This window comes from Narcine bancroftii, chromosome 9 (assembly GCF_036971445.1).
Source record: "Narcine bancroftii isolate sNarBan1 chromosome 9, sNarBan1.hap1, whole genome shotgun sequence".
In the NCBI taxonomy this organism is placed as follows: domain Eukaryota; kingdom Metazoa; phylum Chordata; class Chondrichthyes; order Torpediniformes; family Narcinidae; genus Narcine; species Narcine bancroftii.
In genome coordinates, this window is record NC_091477.1 from 37200431 (window position 1) to 37217359 (window position 16929).

General features: G+C 40.9%; 1 protein-coding gene across 2 annotated transcripts in view; it reads left to right on the top strand.

The window, feature by feature from the left end:
- The window catches only part of afap1l1a (actin filament associated protein 1-like 1a), a 181878-nt gene that overhangs the window by 138204 nt on the left and 26745 nt on the right, over positions 1 to 16929 (top strand). For both annotated transcript variants that reach the window (XM_069898821.1, XM_069898822.1), the window contains 2 exons: positions 4114 to 4259; positions 4786 to 4867. In XM_069898821.1, the coding sequence (XP_069754922.1) occupies positions 4114 to 4259; positions 4786 to 4867 (228 nt within the window). The remainder of the gene's footprint in view (positions 1 to 4113; positions 4260 to 4785; positions 4868 to 16929) is intronic.

Genomic DNA, 16929 nt, shown 5'->3' on the forward strand with positions numbered 1-16929 from the left:
CAATGGATCATCCGCTCCTAATTACTATCCTTAATGGAAATGCAGAGGTGAGGAATGACTCAGACTGCAGAGAATTAAAATAACTGGACATTAAAGCACAAAAATTGTCTGTTCAGCCTAGCAGATTTACCTCTGGGTGGACAGCACTTTGTGCTCAACCAATTCACTTTCTTCAATTCCACTTCAGGCTAATAGTACAATGCATCCATGTTATGTGCCTGACTCACTTTACCTGTAAGAAGTTTGCACTTTTTTTTCTCTTTGGGTTAATTTATCCCTACATTTTATTGGTTTTCTGATTTAATGTTATTGAGTTAAGCATGGTCCATCATCTACAGGATGATCCCATCACAAGGCAAATCTTCCCCTCTTCTCCTTCCACCAGGATCACTCCCTCTGTAACTTCCTCGTCCACTCATCCCTACCCACTAATCATCCCCTTGTTACCTAACCCTGTGGCCATAGGAAGTGCTACACTTGCGCCCATACCTCCTCTCTCACCATCGTACGGAGGCCCAAAACAGTCCTCCCAAAAGAAACAGCGCTTCACTTGTGAATCTGCAGAGGTCATCTACTGCATCTGTAGCCTTCTCTTTATCAGACACTGGACACAGACTAGGAGATCATTTCACTGAGCAGCTTTGCTCAGTCCGCTGGAATGGCAGAGGATATCCCATTGGAAAGCACATCAATTCTGCGTCACACTGCCACAGCAACATGTCTGTCCACGGCCTCGTGCAATGCCAAACAGAGGCCACCTGTGAATTGGAAGAGCAACACCTAATATTCTGTTTGGGCCATTTCCAACCAGATGGCATTAATATCGACCTCTCTTGTTTAGGTTAGGCCACTCCTCTGCCTCTCTCTCTTCCCCACCCTTCTGTCTCTTTCCTCCAGTTCTCCATCCATTGATCTATCCCTTTCCCTAACACTCTAAACTTTTTTCTTCTGTGCCTGCCCGCCCATATTCACCTATTACCTCTTGCCTGAGGGCCTGTGCTCCTCCCCTACCCCCCCCCCACCATTTTATTCAGACACTTGCCTGCTTTTTGCTCATACCTTGTTGAAGGCTCATTCCAAAATATTGGTGATGTACCTTTTTCTTTGCTCCATCCAGCACTTTTTGCATAAACTTCTATTACTGACCTCAGTTTTTTTTTCTTTTCCTTTACATTTGGATGTGTAAATATTTTTCAGTGCAACATCTCTGGGGGGAAAAAATCGTATTTGCAAAGAGGAAAGTAATGGTGGCCATTTCTGGATCACCATCATTCTCCACCAAAGAGTTGAGCAGGCATTTCCAGCCATGTGGCCAAGGAAACTGGGTAACATTGCTCCAAGATGTGTCCACCATTGGTCAGTCTTGCAATAGTCACAATTTAAAATGTAGTAAAACATGAAAATCTGCAGACACAGTGATTGAAGGAAAAACACAATGCTGGAGAAAGTTAGCAGGTACTTTATCTTTTTTCTTCTTTGGCTTGGCTTCGCGGACGAAGATTTATGGAGGGGGTAAATAACCAACATTTTGGGCTTGAGCCCTTCATCACTGTATGTTTAAAATTAAAGTGTGAGAGGACTCAACCCAGAGAAGTCCCACTCAATCTTTTTTAAAGCATTCCTTCCTTCCACGGAGCATCACCACTATCCTCACTCTAACCCCTCCCTTAAATACCCCCGGACTCCCCAGTACAATCTTGTGGCCCAGTTATAACTTCCCACTTCAAAAGTCCATCCTATTCCTCTCAGGGTGCAATCTTCAGCTATTTCACTATTCCCCTGATCCTGATCACTGGACCCTGATGCTGATCTCTATACTGAAGAATCATTGCCCTCAGAACGCCATATTGAGCAACAAATATCACCCTCGTGGATGTATGCTTCCAAGGCTCTGAAATCGCATTGTCCATCCTGCCTAACTCAAACTTCCATCTTTGGGCACCCTTCTTTGCAAGTTCTGATCTCCAGCGACCCAACTCTTCAAACTTTGAGCATCAACCTCCAAGGTCCAACTTGCCATTATCCTCGCCCAAGTGCGAATCCCCAAGTAAAATATGTCCCAGGCTCTGACCTTAAATCACTGTACACCTCACCAATTTCCCACAGTCCTGAAGCACTGAGTCCACTCATGCCCTTGGGCCTCAGATGCCACAAATTAGCCATAGCATATCAACGGTCAAGATGATCATTGCCTCACTACACAATGTAACCTTGGAGAACATTTGAAAGGTGCAAATCAATTTCATGGTTCTTTCCATATAGGTTAAGTGAGTGGGCAAGTGTCAGGCAGATAGAGTACAATGTTGGTAAATGTCAGGTTGTCCACTTTGGAAGAAAAAAATGGAAAATCAAATTGTTATTTAAATGGAAAGTGATTACAATATGATGCTATGCAGAAGAACCTGGGAGTGCTTGTGCATGAATTTCAAAAGGTTGGGTTACAGGTGCAGCAGGCTATCAAGAAAGCAAATGGAATGTTGGCCTTCATTACTAGAGGGATATAATTTAGGTCCATGGAAGTTATGCTGCAACAGGGAGCAGGTGGAGGTGGTGCAGAGGAGGTTCACCAGGTTGATTCCAGAGATGAGGGGAGTTAGCCTATGAGGAGAGATTACGTGGTCTAGGACTATACTTGCTGGAATTTAGAAGAACGAGAGGGAATCTTATAGAAACGTTCAAAATTTTGAAAGGCATAGATAAAGATATGTAAGGTGTTTCCATTGGTGGGGATGACTAGAACAAGGGGACATAGCCTCAAGATTAAGGGTAGCAGAATACAGACAGAGAAGAGCAACTACTTTTCCAAGATGGTGGTCAATCTATGGAATTTACTGCCCATTGAAGCAGTGGAGGCTACCCTGGTAAGTATGTTTAAGGCAAGGTTGGATACATTTTTACATAGATGGGGAATTAAGGGTTATGGGGTGTAGAGCGCGATTAACTAGAAGACTGGAGTGTATCACATGTAGGTCGACCAGTCCAGAATGACCTGGTCTGGCTAGGAGCAACCCTTTAAGACCTGCCAGTAGGTGTGGCTACACTCTCAGCCAATCACAGTCATCCTACACTACAATCTGTACCTATACACATTGGTAATAAAATCTGTACTATCACATGGGGAAAAGACAGGTCGGTGGAGATGAGTGAAACACGAGAGGCTGCAGGCGCTGTGATTGTAGTAAACACACTGAAATGCTGAAGGAACTCATCTGGACTTTTCAGAAGTGAAAGGAGACAAAGATGTATTGCTGACATTTTTTGGCCTGAGCCCTCTTCAAGGAAAAAAATCCGAAAAAAAGCAGAAGCAGGATATTTCAGAAAGACTCAGAATTCAAACAATGGGGGAGGAATCCAGACCAATGAAAGGTGTTAATTGGATAAGATAAGGGACTAGGTGAAATTTATCAGATCTATGCGAAAGGAGACAGGGAATGGAGAGTCGACGGGGCAAGTCAGCCATGAACTCTTTGAATGGCAGAGTAGGCTCAATGGGTCAGATGGCCTATTCCCGCTCTTATTTCTTATGTTCTTAAATCTCTTAACAACAAAGGTCTTTCAATATTGGTTTTCCTTTGCCAAATATGCATAACAAAAAAAAGGAAAAATGCAAACTGATGGAGGAGCAATGCACAACCAAGTGACTGCACTTGGACTATGAGAGCACCCGTGATTGAATAACCTCTGATGCTTAACATCAGGGCTCACTCATGGGCAAAATCTCATCAATAGTCAATTTCTTCAGAAAAGTAAGGAAGTCCAAAATTGTCAAAATAAAATGGAGTCAATCTTAATATTAATGATTGTCATCCAAAGGTAATTTTCAATTTACGGTTTTTAACTCTTTCACATTTTGTGATTTAAAAAATAATTTAATTGCATGAATTTGATGAGTCTGAGGGTGCATTATAAAAGTACATGTACATCAGCACAATGGGACTAAATATTTTCTTGAAAAGAATTTCCAACAGAAAGTTAAAATCTATGTGAAATAAACATTCCACTGGTAGTTCATTTGATATATATGAAGTTTCCAAATGATATTCCATTTTGCCTTACGAACTGTGTGATTTATGCTGAGGTATTGCTCATATATTTGTCTTGTGGCTTATACAGACGAGTTCCTCTGAGGAGATGGGTAGGTGGCTCGGACTTCTGCTTGCCGAGACGGGCTCTACCACAAAGCCAGAGGCTTTGCACTATGATTATGTGGATGTGGAAACGATAGCCAACATTGTAGATGCCGTCAGACATTCCTTCTGGTGAGAGCACTATCCATTATACAAAGTGAAATGGAAAACTCCTGACTGTTCTTTTGTTGTTGTTGGCAGATTATTTTTAATTCTTAGAAGGACAAATCAAATGACAAATCCAGCTCCAAATGGAAGCGGGATTAAAATAGAAAACGCATTAAAATACCAAAGCCATAAAAAGATCAGCCCCATTTTACGAGGTGTTTTTAGCATCTTTCCTATAACCTCCTGAATGATCTTCGTTTGTGTCATGGCAGTTTGTGTTGCGACTTGAATAAGAAATGCAGTAATCAACAGAAATCCTTTGTTGAAGGCAGTAATTCTCAGCTCACAGCAGCAGCTTAGACAACAATGTATCAAAATCATACCACGTGGTGCACTCACTTCACAGAGACACCCTTGCATACAGGCAATAATTATAGGCAGAAATGTTCTCATCCTTAGCCTTTGGATACTAAAATTAACTGGTGCAGTGTTCCTCAAAGTGGAATGTGATCATGTTTATTAAATTAATTTGGTTTGTTTCATTGGACAGGTGGGCAACCTCCTCAAACAATTCAGCACTTTATCTGTACGAATCCAGAACATATGATGACGTCCCATATGAAAAAGTACAGGTGAGGTCTTCGATGGTAAGCAATTCTCTGTTGAAGCAATGAAATAAAAATCAAATGTATGAAGCAGAGTAGCATTTCAGAGATTTAAACTACCATTATTACAGACTTGGTTGTTTTTCCAGACTCTTTTGTGTAGTCTTCCAAAGGCGCTATTTGCCTTGGCGAGTCTGTTGTCTATCTCATTGTCGATCCTTGCATCTGATGAAATGGTGCAGCCGAGATAGGTAAACTGGTTGACCGTTTTGAGTTTTGTGTGCCCGATGGAGATGTGGGGGTGCTGGTAGTCATGGTGGGGAGCTGGCTGATGGAGGACCTCAGTTTTCTTCAGGCTGGAAAAACAACCAACTGAAAAACCTCACAAAGATAAGCGTATACAGAGCCGTTGTCATACCCACACTCCTGTTCGGCTCCGAATCATGGGTCCTCTACCGGCACCACCTACGGCTCCTAGAACGCTTCCACCAGCGTTGTCTCCGCTCCATCCTCAACATCCATTGGAGCGCTCACACCCCTAACGTCGAGGTACTCGAGATGGCAGAGGTCGACAGCATCGAGTCCACGCTGCTGAAGATCCAGCTGCGCTGGATGGGTCACGTCTCCAGAATGGAGGACCATCGCCTTCCCAAGATCGTATTATATGGCGAGCTCTCCACTGGCCACCGTGACAGAGGTGCACCAAAGAAAAGGTACAAGGACTGCCTAAAGAAATCTCTTGGTGCCTGCCACATTGACCACCGCCAGTGGGCTGATAACGCCTCAAACCGTGCATCTTGGCGCCTCACAGTTTGGCGGGCAGCAGCCTCCTTTGAAGAAGACCGCAGAGCCCACCTCACTGACAAAAGGCAAAGGAGGAAAAACCCAACACCCAACCCCAACCAACCAATTTTCCCTTGCAACCGCTGCAATCGTGTCTGCCTGTCCCGCATCGGACTGGTCAGCCACAAACGAGCCTGCAGCTGACGTGGACTTTTTACCCCCTCCATAAATCTTCGCCCGCGAAGCCAAGCCAAAGAAAAAGAAAGATTACAGACTGAATTTTGTGCCGAGTTTTGATGATAAATTGGATTGCAACTTCTGAAGCATGTAAATGCAGTTAATGTACAAATGCAGAAGTTGCCGGCAGATATCCTGCTCCTCCACAGTGCTGTCAATAGGCCACATTGAATTGAATGTAACAGTGTTCAACATTCCAGCTCCATACTAAAACAAAACAGCTAAAAAAGGTTAGATCTCTCACATTCTAAAGAGTTCATTTCTCACGTTTAGAACTCAATGACCTCAGCCCTTAGAATTCACTTTTATAGGAAGAATTTTCATTTGCTCAGAAGAAGGTCAGTGGTGGTGAATTTTATTAAATCCAGTGCAACTTTTTATGTCCATTCATTTTTTTCTTCCTGCCTTAGTCACGTCTCTAGTTCCCAACCTTTGTATTACTTTATCTACATTATTTACAAAAAAAATCTGCTTTGTACTTTGATCTTAAAAGAGTACCACAGGATTACATTATTGTGTACAATCTGTCTGCCAACGAGTTGAAACCCTTTCAGCATATGTTTGGTGAATCCAAACGTTCATTCGTGAAGATCTGCATAAACAGGATGCTTAAGTTGAAACAGATTGGCCACACGGCAGTCAAATCTGTCATGGTGCAGTCATCATTTAGGGACATCTGAGCTGCAATAGATTTCTATTCAATATTTCCACTCCTGTCATTGTCAAGTCATTCTTCCAAACGACTCAACTAATCTAAACAGTTTTATAGCCACAGTTGTAGCTAAGCATTGTGTTTTAAGAGGTCCAGTCGTTATCTAAATTGTGCAAGTTTATGCGGTGTTTTGCAAATGGCTTCTTAAAGTCTAGAAGTGAATAAGAAATTGTACGTCTCATGAAAGATTGTAAATAGTGTTGTTTGTGCACAAGATCTTGGCATGTGTTGTGCCAAGGCCACTGGAGCCAACTATGTCATGCTATTTTAAGCACGCATTTTCATGATTGGATGCACTTCCACCCCACCTGTTTCTTACGTTGCTAACTCATGTCTTGTATCACACACCTGATTAGAGCATGTTTATATTTTAAATTTGTGGCCTGCTATCAGTGAAGATTTCATTATGATACAACATGGAAACTGACCATGTCCCATTTGTATTAATCACATTTTCTGACTCTTAGCTCCTAGACTTCCATGCCAGGGTATTAGAGTGGGCATCAGTGATTCTACTTCCATTACTCCTTCAGGCATTGTATCCCAAACATTGAACACTGTTTGATTATAAAAAGGTCCCCTTCATATCCTCTCTTAAATCAACATGCTCTAGCTTTATTTATATATGCGTTCTCAACCCTGCCCTGCCATTTTCAAAGACTTGTGCATCATACAAACAATGTGCTGTTTAGTTATTCATTCATAAAATATCAGGCCTTCTATATATTTGTAGCTTCTGAAGAACTCCCTTCTTAGTTTTAACTGCTTACCTTCTAACATTTAAAATGTGGCTTGGATTCATCCCATTTTCTAAGTTCCCCTCTACATTCCTCCATGCAAACAATCCACCTTTCATTTGCTATGAGCACACTCTCCCAAAATTTCACATGCTTGCATGCCTAATCCCAAATGTCTTCTTTTAAATCAAGATTTCTGTTCGCTCATCAGTTCTACCTTCACGTATAAGGCACTGCTATTACCTCCCTTCCAAACTGGCAAGCACAGAAATGAATTGCACAGACGATGTGCGAATTAAAATCAAATTAGGTTCATCTTATCTGATGGTTTAAAAAAAAAGACATGTCCACACCTGGCAGGAATTATATCAAGCTTCTGCCTCCTAATGCAATCAAAATAAAATTAGGGCCTCGAGCCATGTTGTCGTTGGGCATTTGCTTTGTGCTAAAGTTCATAAAGTCATGATTACTATTAGGTTACAAAATATCAGGTGATCAATGGTGCATTAAATTTCATTTGATTTCCATGAGAGTTTGTGATTTTTTTTGGGGGGGGGGGTTTATATCGATGGTGAGCTGTCACTGGAATAAATTGTTGACTTTGTTGGCATCTGTGAGCAGAGAAAGATTTGGAAAAAAAATGTAATTGAGCCAAATGCAGGGTCCAGTAATGCTGGTGCAGAACAGGATGTGTAATTTTCCATTTAAGTCTCCATATCAACAGAGCATTATTCCAGATGACAAAACTGTATAAGAAAGACTAAGTTACTGCATTAGTGTGGCTTTTTATTAATTGCCACAGAATATTGGACCTGCAGGTGCATTGACTTGTGGAAGTTGCTTGCGGCACGTATGATACTGCTCTTTATAATCAATGTAGAGTACTCAGTTCAGACAGTTGACTGTAATGAAGGAAGCAAACTGGACAAAAGCAAACCAGCTGGTGCACTGTACAGGTTTTGAGAAGACATTTGATAAAATGCCACAACGATTATTGTAGAAAATGGAAATGTAAAATGTAAAAGGCAACAATTTAGCATGGATAGAAGATGGCCAACAGGCACTAATGGGTCTTTTGGTTTGGTAAGATGCAATAAGTGGGATCAGTGCTGAGGGCACGCCTTCTTCTTGTTACAATTTATGGATGAAGGCACTAAAAAGTATGGCTGCTAAATGTATTGATGATATAGTGATGGAGTAGAGAAAATATTGTAAAAGAGCTCCAAAGTATCATCAATTAGCTAAGTAAGTGGGCAAAGATATGGCACATGGGGTGAAAATGTGAAATTGTCCAGTTTTGCAGGAAAAAAATAGCACCATATTTAAAATGGTGCAAATTTGAAAAGCTCACATACAAAGAGATCTGGGTATCTTCTTCATGATACACAATGGGCTAACATGCAGCTAGAGCAAGTAATTAGCAAGACTAACAGAATGGTACCATTTATTGCTGGTAGAATGGAATTTAATACAAAAACAGGCAAGTTATGTTTCTATCGAACAAAATATAAGTAAGGCCTTAGCTGGAGTACTGTGAATAGATTTGATCTCCTTATTTCATAGAGGGATGTGAATACATTGGAAGCAGTTCAGAAAACATTTACTACACTAATAATATCTGGAATGGAAAGTTGGCTTTCAGTAAAGATTGGACAAACTCGGTTGGTTAAGATATTTAGAAAGGTGACGGAGGCCTTGATTGAAACATAAGGTCCAGAGGATTCTTGGCAAAAAGGATAAGCACAAAATATGGAAGCACAATTAAACCATTTGGCCCTTCATTCCTGATCTGCCTTTATTAAGATCATGCCTGATCTTCTTCCTCAATGCCATTATCTTGAAATGAATCTGGTTTAAATGAACTCAATAACTTGGTCCCCACCACTCACTGGGGTAGTTATGTTCATAGATTCACCACCCTCCATGAAATTCTCTTCATTTCACTCATAAATAATCACCCCTTTATAGTCCTTGGTTCTAGACTCCGCAGCAAGTTTGTTGAGTGTTAAGAATTTTGCGTTTCAATAATATTTCCTTTTATTTTTCTAAACTCCAGTTCTCAATCTCTCATCAAAAAACTCCTTCCCTGCAATTAGTTCAGCACATTTTCACCACATTCCTTCCATGACAAGTGCATCCTTAGAGTAAGACACCAAAACTGGTCACAATCTCATTAAAAACCTCTGCCTTCACAATCACTTTCTGTAGCAACATGCACTGCTCAGCCTTTTGGTTAAGATCAAGTATCGATCATCCACTGAGAGCTGACCAACTGGATCTGTGGGAAGTTGCAGTGTCAAGAAGGAAGAGGAAGACACCCAAGACAACAATTGGGGCACAAGAGATAGTCTGGCGTGAGCTAGCCGGCTGACGCAGGGTGGGTCCATGCTGATTTGGGGGCCAATCTAACACCCTTACCACCAGCAAGCCCACGGCCTCCAGTTTCACGAGGAAACTCTTCAGCAGCACAAAGTATTTTCAAAACTGTCAAGCGAAGGTTCCCCATTTTCACAGGACTTTTTTGTCCAGAGGGTCTTGATGGAATACTGCAAATTTGAGGAGAAGGACATTGATGGCCTCCAAGGCTTTTCTGGTAACAATCACTTCAATGTGACATTCAAGACTCCTGCAGGATGGCAGAGGATGCTCCAAGACTTTGAGGAGGAGGGGAACATGGCTCAACTCTCATTATTCAAAGCGCAGCCACTTTTCACCCTTCCTATGCAAAAGGAACGAGTGATAACAGGTACATGTTCAACCCACATGTTCCAGATATGGACATGCTTACATTCCTGGGCCATTAGGTTGAGGAAATAGTGACCTGCGTGGATATCAAAGACACATTTGGAATCTGGCCCAGCAAACATCAAGTGAGAGTGAAGCTGAGAGAGGACAGCAAAGGTGCCATCATTAATAACCCTCCCCTCCTTCAGTGTTTGCCATTGGGGAGAACTGTGGATACCTTGTCTACGCTGGACAACCCAGGATATCCAGCAACTGCAACAACCTGGATATGTGGTGGCCTTCTGCAGCACAGTCATCTGTAAGAACTGCAAGCAGGAAGGCAACCAGATCAAGGACTGTGAAGAGAGCGAGTGCTGCAACTTGTGTGTGGAAGCAGGCCACTTCCACAGAGCCTGCCCAAAATGTGCAGCCACCCACAAATAGGCAATAAAAGGGCAAACAGCCAACATCACCACCACCAGTGAGGTCAACAACCCCCTCAACCTCAGTGTGATCGAGACTGCGACAGAGGCCGAGACTAGGGGGAGGAGGAGACCCCAAGCACAGCCGCCTCCAACCTTCAAACCCCAGCCACAAGGCCGGAGCTCCTTTCTGAAGAGGCAGTGTTGATGGAGGAGGGAGCTGCAGAGGAAAAATGGCAAGAAAATTAAAGAAAACTCAAAAAGCCCCAAGAAAGAAACTGGAACTGATGCTACAAGCAGTGAGGGGTATAAAAAGGGTGAAGCTTCAAACAGAAGCCACTTCTCATCAGCTGAGGATGGAGCTATCAGAAGTGCCAGACAAAGAAGTGCAAAGACAGAGAGGAATAAAAGGAGGAAAAGGGTTACAATTAAGCCCAACAATGCAAGGTACAGCATCCAGAGAATCCCAGCTCTGGGAGGCTTGGAGCTATGCAGAGGCCATTGCCCCACCCCACTCCCCCGCACCCCCCTCCACCCAATGCAGAGCCTGTCACTCCCCAGCACTGGGAAATTAGGAGCAGTGTAGTGGCAATTGCCCCCCAGGCTACAGGAGAAGAGTACAAGCCAGCCAGGAGATGGAGGTGTAGGAGCACAGCCTGATCTCACCCCAGTGACACCACCAGCTTTGCCTGAGGAGACCCTGCTTCCAGAGGAAGATCACCCCCTGTTCCTGAGCTCAAAAAAATTTAAATGTTTTAGATTCAGACATACAGCACAGTAACAAGCCATTTTGGCCCACAAGTCCGTGCCATCCAATTAACCTACACCGCGGTACGTTTTGAAAGGTGGAAGGAAACCAGAAGCACCACTCTCCCCCCGCACACAGGGAAAACCCAATCAGACGCAAGGAGAACGTACAAACTCCTTACAGACAGTGCGGAATTTGAACTATGGTCCCAATTGCGGGCGCTGTAAAGGTGTTGTGCTAACCGCTACACCAAAAGTGCTGTAGTTCACCAAAATGGTGGGCATGAGAGCTCAACCTGATTGACACTGAAATAAATCGGGGTTCTGTGGAAACTAAGTAATGAAAAATTGATTATTCTTTGAAAAAGATAACTGACCACTTTCAAATGATTTAAATTACATTAATTGTTCTCGAAACCTCTCTGCTTTTAATTGTCATGTAAGTATTTATGTGATCATTTGCCTAACACATACCTCTGTTTAATTCTTGTATTCAATTTTTTCTGTTCTGTAAATTTGTAATGTTAATATTGAAGTTTTTTTATTAATTGGTTGTTTATCTTTAGAACTTCTCCTTTGAAGATCTTTTTCCAAAGCCATTATTTCTTGTTCTAATTGATCTATCTCTTTCATATATTCCTTATTAATTTTAAAAGTAAAACTTATAATTTCCCTCTCAAATATGCTTTTAAAGCATACCATATTACAAACTTATCATTCACAGAGAACAAAATTGTATCATGAAATAGCTGAATTTGTCTCCTAATAAAATCACGAAAATACATTCTTTTTAATAATAATGAATTCAATCACCATCTATAAATCAATTTCTCTTTATCGGCATTACAATCATCAATAATAAAGGTGAATGATCCGACAAATTTCTCACTTTATATTCTGCTTCTAAAATCCTGCTGAATTTAAAAATAAATCAATTCTAAGAATCATGCCTATTTGAATAAAAAGAATGATCCCTTTCTCTATGATGAATGCTCCATGCATCTATTAAGTTCAAATCTCTCATTAATATCAATGTAGTCTTTGCTACTTCAGCTCTTGGCTTTCCTCTAGTAGATCTATCTAAGAATGGATCTAAACAAAAATTAAAATCTTCTCCTATTAAAATATTCTCATGTGCCTCTGCTAAATTAAGAAATGTTTCTTGTATAAATTTCTCATCATCTACATTTGATGCATATGCATTCAGATAAGTCCATAATTCTGAATACATTTGACAACGTACCATCACATATCTCCCAGCAGAGTCTGTTACTACATTTCAAATTTTAATTGAAAGATTTTTTTCTTCAAGACTCCCATACCTCTTGCCTTAGAATTAAACAAAGAGGCTGCTATTTACCCCACCCAGTCTCTTTTTAATTTCAAATGTTCTCTTTCAATTAAATGAGTTTCTTGCAAGAAAAAAGCCAAGTCAGTTCCCATTTTCTTAATATATATTAATATCCTCTTCCTCTTCACCAGACTGTTTAACCCATTAACATTAAAATTTACAAATTTCACTGCATTACGCATCTTAATAAACCATCGCTTCCTCCACCTCTGCCTGTGAACCCTCCTCCTTCAACTCCATTACTCATATCCAAAGTAATGTTTTGGCACACACTTCCTCTGGCAAACTAGATAGATAAAAGAAAACCGATTTACAATGAAAGCAAATACGTTTTAAAAGTATATATAAACAAAAATATGCGCGCGCGCGCGCACACACACGCACGCCCACGCACACACACACACAATAACTTTCTCCATTTTACAGGCCGCGACCAAGGTCACAAGTGTCCACAGGATCCAGTAGGAGTTAAAAACTCAACTACCCTCCCCAATCCACCTGGTACATTTACCATTTAATCATTGATCATTTTTAAAAATTCCCCCAAAAAACCAGAAAAATAAATAGGCATTATTCTGAATTGTTCAGTCCTATGGAAACTTAAATAAATTTAGTCCATCTAGGACACAGTGGCAACAGCTGATTTTCTAATTCTTCATTCCACCTGGACTCCTGGAAGATGTTGGACAAACTCTGTGATTGGACAATACTTGAGAAGAACTTATTTTCACCTCCAGGCAAGAAAATCTTCAAAGTTGCAGGGTGATGCAAATCTTTTTCCCCAAAGAATCTTCTTAACAGAGTTGAATTCTCCTCTTTTTAATAAATCTGCACTCCTGTCTGAGTAAAATAAAGCTTTACCCCCTGTATACTCAAGCGGGCCTTTCCTCGCTCTTGCTCCTTCTGCCACCACAGCCAAGATCTTCTCTCTGTTTTAATCTCGAAGAAACTTTATTAGCACAGAGCGTGGTTTCTGATTTGGAAATGGTTTTTCTCTAAAGGCTGTGTGTTCTTTCAATCTCAATAGGGTGTTCAAAATTCTCACCTCCCATTACTTCAGGAATCCATTTCCTAAATAATCCAATTGGATTGTGCTCCTCCACTCCTTCCTTAAAACCCACTATTTAACTATTATTTCTCCTACTGAAATTTTCCAGAATATCTACTTTCTGCTGGAGCTTTTGATTTTCCACAGTTAAAACAGTAGTGGTGTCTTCCACTCTTGTTACTCTATCATCAACATGCACCATTTCTTCCTGCATTTTCTTCATTTTCCCATCTAACTTATCTAATTTTCTCTTCATTTTATTAACAGCATTCAACAGTATTTATTTCCCCTTTCACTTCCCTATTCATTCCATTAAATTCTCTTAATCACAAATCAATAGTGGTTATATCTTTTTGCATTTACTTTTAAAAGTTTTAACCTCTTTCAGTACTTCCTCTTCTTGTTGCTGGTCTTCCTCCCCTTCTTCTTCTTCTTCCTCTTCGCTGCTAATCCCTTACGAGCCCGACTCTACTTCTTCTGACTGTTGCTGAAGGTGGCTTTTCACACATGCACAGGTCACTTCCGAGTTCTTCCCCATCAGCAGATTCACAGGCTCACTCACCCCGGGAGCATCTTAAACACTAGCTCCCTACTTCAAGTTTGCTGTTGGCCTCAGATCTCTTCAGGTCGGGCTCCAGGTAGGGCTGCAGCAGTTTTTTTTTTCTTCTGAGGCATTTTTAAGATGTTGTTCTAGCGTTTAAATATACTTCAAAAATTTTAATTCGTTTAAAACTAATATTTTTTTATTAGTTTACCAGGAGGGTCAAGTTCCTATGGCATCACTTGACCCCTGCCCCCTTCTAGAATTTCATAGCCATCCCAAAGATTCTTGTGTACACACACAAATTTTGATGGAACAACGAGAAGCTAAACTATAATCTTATGTAATACCAATGAATGATTGTCAGCAAAAATACAAATTAACCCAAAACCCTTTTGAATTTAAAATTGTTGCTTTCAGAGCCATTTCAACACAAGTCTCAGTCATCCCCAAACCCATTATGGCAAATGCAATTTCCCTTTAGTTTGAAACAACTTCACATTAGTTTTGTGGTGAGTGAAAAAGTGCTCTACTGCTGAAAACTTTTACAGATGTTTCCTCCATCAGTCAGTGGACAAACTCTATCCTGCACCTCAACACAATGGCCATTAACAACTGACAGACCATTGTTTTCGATATTGATAATGCAAACTCATGGAGCATGATTAAGGGGTCACCTTGGCTAATGATTACATTTTAACACATTCCTCTCTGAAGGGAGGAAAGCCAAGAATTTCTCAATTGTACTTCTGTTGCTTTGCATTATGTCGCAGAACTCCATCTTCCATTCGGCTCCCTTTCAGAAGCATGAATGAATAAGTACTGCTTATTCAAATACTGCTCTGAAATTGGCTTTGAGGTGCTAATAATATCCACAGGTCACAGTTACCACAGGGCATGGAACCAACTTGAAAAGGTGATAAATGTTGGGGAGCAGAGAGGTTGTGCTGGAAGGGCATTATCCTCTCCAACGCACAATGTTATTGGATGGGGTGATTTACATACTCCCCAAGGGATTGAAGAAAGAAAAAAATTGTTAACAATTTCAGAAATAGAACTTAAATCACAATAATCTTCACCTTTTGGGAATGGCAAAGAAACTATGCTCAACTGATCTTCAAAACTACTTCCGATCTGGAATTGGCAGTTCTCACTGTTAATTTGTTTCCCTATGCACATTTTAACAATGGTGTTTTTCCAACAAATTTTAAACATTAGCATAGAAGTTCTTGACAGGTGTGACATAAAAGTCAGACTATTTAACCTCTGCAGGCCTCTGATTTCCTACAGCCTCATATAATTTATGACTATCACAGCCCCAACTCTGATCTGAGAAGCTTCTCCCATAAACTTTCACAAGAACAAAAGTTTTTTTCCCACTTTTGTCTCCAGGGAGTACTTCCTGGACTGTAGGAGGGTGGGGGGGGGGGGGGGGGGGAGGGAAACAATGCAGTGGGAATTGAGGCTTACTAAAAAGAAAACAGCTGCTTTCAATGCCTTTCCTCCCATTATCTGAGATCTTGTTGCATTACACCAGCACGAACTTGCTTTGCCTTTGTTAATCTGTCACAATCAAGAAAAACAAGGGTGCAATGGCTTGACTCTTACAACAACAGGAGTCCCCACCCCAACATGCATGTATTCAATAAGCTCTTGGATCTGGAAAGTCCAAATGCCCAATTGGCTCAGAAATACACAGTAGATTCTAATTACATAACTTGGACAAGAAAATCACTTTTTTGGACAATGTGGCCATATCCTTAAAGGAGGAAATCTCAAATTAAGCCTCTGTCTCTTGCTGGTGAAATGAGTTTTCTTTATCCAAGCATAAAACATTGTGTTTTCACATTCCTTTAGCTTTTTGTCATTAGTAGACCATGTGCAGACATGTGTTCAAACAGATGGAAAGAATTTTGAAAAGTTAATATATAACAAATGGATGTTTGCATGGTTTCCCCACACAGACAGTTCCCAAAAGGAAGACCAATATATTGCATCCCTAAATGTTCCACCCAAAGAAGTAACTTCAGAAGTGCAGCCACAATTGCAATTTGCAGGAAATATGGTTGCCAATTTGTGCATGGGAGGTTCCACAAGTGCAGCAGAACATGCGAGTTAGCCTATGAGGAGAGATTGAGTCATCGGGAACTCCACTCTCTGGAACTTGGAAGAATGAGAGGGGATCTTATATAAACGTATAAAATGATGAAAGGCATAGATAAGATAGAGGTAGATAAGTTGTTTCTATTGGTGGGGGAAGAACAGAACTAGGGGTCATAGCCTCATTGTTCAGGGTAGTCGATTTAGGACAGACATTAAAAGGAACTGCTTTTCCCAGAGAGTGTGCATCTGTGGAATTTTCTGCGTATTTGAAGGAATGGAGTAAATATATTTAAGACAAGGTAGGATAGATTTTTAATTCGTTGGGGAATTAAGGGATATGGGGAAAAGACAGGAAGGCAGAGGTGAGCCTATCGCCAGATCAGCCATAATCTAATTGAATGCCAGATGGCCTACACTTGCATATATTTATTATGTTCTTATATCACACTTATGGTTTCCTTCTCTTCAAGACAATGACAAGTAATAGGGCAATAGATATTTAACAGACCCTCCACCATCCATTTCCCTCCCTCATGTTGAAAATACTGTTCTGGCATTCCCAACATCATGAAACAGTCATGAAAGTTGGCAAATGGCACATTTCTTTTCAAATTAAAATCCTGCAGATGGTGCAAATTAGAATTATTGAAAATGCAGAACGTTCAGATCAGATACTATTTAATG